Genomic DNA, 5,169 nt, shown 5'->3' with positions numbered 1-5,169 from the left:
AATCAAGGCTCTTCGAGGGATCGATCCCTACTTTCCTTTACTACATTTTTGTTACAGGAATTTAGGATTTAATTTGGGTGTCAACGACAGCACGTACCAAGCATGCAAGTGAACCACCTTGGCAAATGTTGGGCGGAGGACCAATAAACTGGTTTGTGTCTAGTTGCAGAAGTAATAATTTCATGAGATTTCTTATTTCTTGAGGACTAGATCTAGAAAGTTGGTTTTGGAGAAAATATAATATTTCTAAATTAATCAAATTGCCAAATGAAGGAGGAAGTGAACCATTTAATTGGTTTACACTCAACTCTAGATCTGTGAGAGATTTCAAGTTTCCAAGCTATTTAGGAATGGGACCAAAAAGCTGATTTCCATAGAGATGAAGGTAGTTGAGATTCATCAGGCTACCCAATGATGCTGGAATAGAACTAAAAAGATTGTTCGCATAAAGGCTTAGATGTTCAAGACACTTCAAATTTCCTAATTCTTCAGGAATGAGACCAGAAAGTTGATTGTCAAAGGCATGCAACACAATAAGCTTAGTAAAATTTCCAAAATTGGAAGGAATGAGGCTTGTAAGATGGTTGGTATCCAAGTAAAGTTCAATCAAATTTGTTAGATTTCCCATTTCTACAGGAATAGAACCTGAAAGCGAATTATTGTTGAGATATAACCTAACTAGGTTGCTCAGATTACCAAGAGAAGTAGGAATTTGACCGTCTAGACTGTTACTATACAAGGCAAGCTCATTAAGAGATTGACACTGACTAATTTCAGATGGAATTGTGCCATTCAGTTGGTTTTCATCAAGGTCCAAGATCTAAAGATTTGTTAGGAGACCAATTTCAGATGGAATTTTTCCAGAGGAATGATTAAAGGATAGATCAAGATAAATGAGCTTTGACAGGTTACCAATCTGAGATGGAATAACACTAGAGAGCGAATTTACTGCAAGATTAACATATTTAAGATTAGGGAAAAAGGAGGTTGAAAACTCATACAGCGTACCATTTAAACTGAAACTGGTAAAGTTTATTTTGATGACACTTCCAACTAAATTGCACGAAACTCCAGGCTAAGAACATAGGGTTACGAGTGGCTTAGAGTTGGTGGCATTAGGAGAAACCAGAGTCCACGAACTTAACCGAGATTTTGTTTGATTTTCAAAGGTAGCTTTCCATTTTAGGAGAGCATTTGCCTCTTTAGTAGAAGAGGCAGAAGCAACAACACACAAGAACTGGATAAGGAGAAGAAGGGTAAGTAGTTTTTTAAAGCTTAATTTGCCCATGTCTGTTTCTTTTTTGATATTGTGCTGATTATATACAAATTCCCTCTTATTTATAGCCAGCAAGTTAGCAGAGTCGGGCTAACTCTCTATGGCGCTACAAATTTCCACTGTGCAATTAAGATTAAAGACAAAAAAAAATTGACTTTTATTTTCTCAGAAGACTTTGACCTTTGGTCAATGCATCTAATTTCCTTCTCCAGGGTCATACATGTAGACTCTTTGCAGTAGTTTGACCGTCTGCATATTTGATTCGTTTGAATAATATTCAGAAGTAGGAGCTAGAAAATTTTTCGCCTGCCCAAAGTCTACAAGATTTAAATGAAAAGAAAATGAGCTTAAATTGATGACAGAACGATGCTAAAAGGGGGGACATTTACAAAACCTTCTCCATTGATTTGAAAAGTGGCTCAGCTGAATCTCCATGTGTTTTAACCCTCAGTTTTGGCCCTTATTGCAAGAAAGTGAACCATGTTTAAATTATTTAAAACTAGGAATGGCCAAGTGAATTGTAAAAATAGCTTGTTTAGCGGCATTTAAATGAAGATTCATCAAGTTCTACATAAGTTTTACAGCGGGGAGAATATACAATACCGTATCAAGTACTCAGATATGAGTATGACCAGCTAGATTTCAGGGGGAAAAAAACTTGAAGATTCTATACTAAACACTGAATGAAAAACACTAACTATACAGCCTCTTTAACTCAAATTAATGCAACATGGACGGTCCAACCAATATAGCAGCACATTTATGCAAAATCTGTGTTATAGCAGTGTTTTTTTACCTGACCTTGACCAGGTTAGAGCCCCAGTTCTGTTTTTTCCAGTCCGATCGCTCAGATTGGAAAAAAATAGATTAATGATATATAAATATAATGTTTTACACAACAAGCTTATTGTTTTGATGGTACTCCGTAATTCCTACATACAGCAAACGCTAGGACTAAGTTTGAATTCTTGCATTTGCATAATTCTCCTCGATTTTTTTTCAATACAATTTTTCCTTTTCTTTTTCATTACCTATATTATAAGACTCACCAAACTCTCTCACTCTCTCCTCTCTTCTCGACTCAATCTCCTCTCACGTTCGTATGCTAGTCACCACCAGACTAGATCCCTTTATTTGTCTCAATCTGACTCTGACCTCTCTTCTCATTCGCAGGCGAAATTTATTGAATTTAATTAGGGAAATTGCAGTCCAACACTTCCAAAGGGTGCTGGAATTTGGAATTGGAACTTGGAAGTTGGAATGGAAGAGTTGATTAGTTTAGGGACGTACTAAAGAGGCCAAGAAGCTTAGATCACGCTGACTTGGAAGAAAGCTACTTGACAATAGGTGCTTGAATTGATAATCAATCTACCACTCAAATTCTTCTATAGCTGCTGATCAAACTTATTTGAGCGAAAGTTGTTTTCTCAATACATGATTTTTTCTGTTTTTTTAAACTACTTTTCTACCCTTTTATGGTTAAGATTAAATAGTAAGACTGACTGATAGATGGGAGAACTGAATTTTCAACAAATCTTGGGTGGGAAATAGTCATCCAACCTATCAAAAATCAGAAAGCGTGAAAAAGAAAATGGAAAAGTTAATATCCGCTCTTCTATAAAGTTTATTATAATAAGTTCTAATGATTCTTACCAATCAGGGCATCAACAAAGAAAGCACACCAAGCGGATAAAAATTAGCATACAAGGTACAAAATGAAAGCACAGAAACTTATGTCAAAACTATTAAACAAGGCACTAGTCTCAATAAAGTGTGTCTAGCTTCAAACTTTTCTTCTACATGATATGTCAGTTTAGCATAAATTACCATCAAATCACGCATTGAGCATTACACTAAAGAAAAACACATTGCAAATAGTAAACACACACAACCCATCAAGCAAAAGAAATTTCTATCACATTTTATGCTGCTTCATGCTTCCTACAAAGTAAAAATACCAACATAAACATTTCAGCCATAAAGTTCATGATGCAATTTAGAACTGAAAAATGTCAATGTGGGACTCACATGAGCATTGGTTCTCTGCAGAGATGGACTTGGAGAAACAGAGCGCCGACCATGTGGTGACACACTTTTCAGAGCAGGGGAGTATTCTTTAGGGTTGTGTCCAACAGGACTTTCACCTCTCTGAGTCTTATGTTGAAAAGGGCCCTTAGAATCAGGACTATGCCGAGTAGGGAAGGCACTTGAAGATATAAACATTTTCGAAACAATAAGAATTACAAAAGTCAATTCAATGACGAGAATATATACCCGTGTGTGTGTCTCTCTCTCTCTATATAATATATATATATATTTTTTTTTGAATCTTTTAAGTATATTTCAATATAAATGTTTTAAAACTTTCCATCTTATTTTTAGAAAAATCACCATTAATTCAAAAAAGAAAATACATACATATATATATATAAACATCCAATACCTTCCATAAGATCGGCTTCAACTGCATGTCTCTTTATTATATCTGCCTCTCCCAGAGTGCCTTCGATTATCAGGACTAGAGCTACAGCTCATGCTTCGATGACAATGATCTCTTTCTCTCTCACTGTATCTGTCACGATCATATCTATCTTTACTTCTATTGCGGCTTCTCTTCCTGTAATCCTTTATCTCTGTCCCTATATTCATCCCTATGCCTAAAAATATTCTTTTTGTCAATGTCTATAGTTTTGAATTGTGTCAGTGTATTCAAGCATAATGATTGATATACATATGATTTTTATTATAAGAGGCTGGGGCTGGATTCAGTTCAGTTTATATATAACTGAGCTTGAATTCGAATTCAAGCTCATAAAAGTTGAATTCGAATTTTGTTTGAATTCGATTCGATTTATTTTTTGTTATTAAAATAACGTCATTTTAATATATATTGGTCAAAACAATATCGTTTTGTATCAAAATTTTTAATTGAAAAAATTGGTAAATAACTCAAACTCGACTGAATTCGTATAAGGCTAACTTGTTTCAGGCTTATTCGAGCCAAACTTGAGCTCAAACTTAAGTAGACTCAATTCGAATCTAATCTTATCAAAGGCATTTACAACGAATATAATAAATTAATGGTAGTTATTACTGACAAACAAAATGATTGCATTCAATATTCTACTTCATAGCCGATCAAAAAACCGAAGAGAAGGATCGGACAATGAAGAAATAATCCAGTCAAAAAACCCACTTAATCAATCATTCCATTCCACAATAACAATGCAAGCCAATTTGCATAACCACTCACACTCAAACCCCAACACAACTTATTACTTGGACCTAACCATTAGACTTGATCCGAAACCTTGGTTAACTTAAATACAATTTACCCACAATCCACTTAATCAATTCCAAACCATACCCGTTTCAATTAAACGAAAAACATTTTATTGGAATTAAATTCCTAATTAAAGATTATGATAATGTTTGAATAACAAAGGAGTTATGATTGAATTAGTTTTAGAAGATCAATGATTTAATAGAATTTGAATTAAGATTGGATTTTAAGATATGACAGAAAAAAGGGACAACAACATGAGGGGAAAAAGGAGGGAAAATCTGGTTACAATATTTGATAGAGACTTTTACCTTGGGAGGAAGGGCACCTCTAATTGTCTGGGAAGGATTGACACCTCTTTGTTGCTTGAACTATTTTCTTGATTTATCACTATTATTCAGATATATCAATATTTTGTTAAGTTCACGTTATTGTTTTTCCTAAACGGTTGTTTTTCTTATAGCGTGGAATTGATTAGTTTGCATGATTGTTATCAACATGCTTAGGATAGTTTAACTAATAGGCAAACTGATTAACAGCGATTAGTCCATGTGAGTAAGGGGCCAGCAAAAATTCTGGCTTCAAGTTGACCAGACACAAACTTCTTTAC

At 34.6% G+C, this 5,169-nt stretch overlaps 2 protein-coding genes across 2 annotated transcripts; both read right to left on the bottom strand.

The window, feature by feature from the left end:
- Positions 1-340: 340 nt before the first annotated feature.
- On the bottom strand, positions 341-1,288 carry LOC123205558 (MDIS1-interacting receptor like kinase 2-like). The gene is made up of 2 exons (XM_044622549.1): positions 1,094-1,288; positions 341-820 (listed from the first exon to the last, which is right to left on the bottom strand). Exons 1-2 carry the CDS (start codon positions 1,286-1,288, stop codon positions 341-343), a joined length of 675 nt encoding a protein of 224 aa, XP_044478484.1.
- A 1,920-nt stretch (positions 1,289-3,208) lies between these two features.
- Positions 3,209-3,925, bottom strand: LOC123205557 (serine/arginine-rich splicing factor SC35-like). The gene is made up of 3 exons (XM_044622548.1): positions 3,780-3,925; positions 3,305-3,482; positions 3,209-3,217 (listed from the first exon to the last, which is right to left on the bottom strand). The coding sequence occupies exons 1-3, from the start codon at positions 3,923-3,925 to the stop codon at positions 3,209-3,211; spliced, it is 333 nt and encodes a 110-aa protein (XP_044478483.1).
- Between the last annotated feature and the right edge of the window lie 1,244 nt (positions 3,926-5,169).

The sequence above is a fragment of the Mangifera indica genome, unplaced genomic scaffold (assembly GCF_011075055.1).
Source record: "Mangifera indica cultivar Alphonso unplaced genomic scaffold, CATAS_Mindica_2.1 Un_0008, whole genome shotgun sequence".
In the NCBI taxonomy this organism is placed as follows: Eukaryota; Viridiplantae; Streptophyta; class Magnoliopsida; order Sapindales; family Anacardiaceae; genus Mangifera; species Mangifera indica.
This window is presented reverse-complemented; position numbering and strand designations above follow the sequence as displayed.

Bases quoted from the DNA above. Each gene is read 5' to 3' on its own strand.
- LOC123205558 (XM_044622549.1), bottom strand. From the start codon at position 1,288: ATGGGCAAATTAAGCTTTAAAAAACTACTTACCCTTCTTCTCCTTATC. The intron at 821-1,093 runs GTAACCCTATGT...ACAAATCTTTAG, and splicing joins CCACCAACTCTAAGCCACTC to ATCTTGGACCTTGATGAAAA.
- LOC123205557 (XM_044622548.1), bottom strand. From the start codon at position 3,925: ATGAATATAGGGACAGAGATAAAGGATTACAGGAAGAGAAGCCGCAAT. The intron at 3,483-3,779 runs GCACTCTGGGAG...TATATCTTCAAG, and splicing joins TCTAGTCCTGATAATCGAAG to TGCCTTCCCTACTCGGCATA.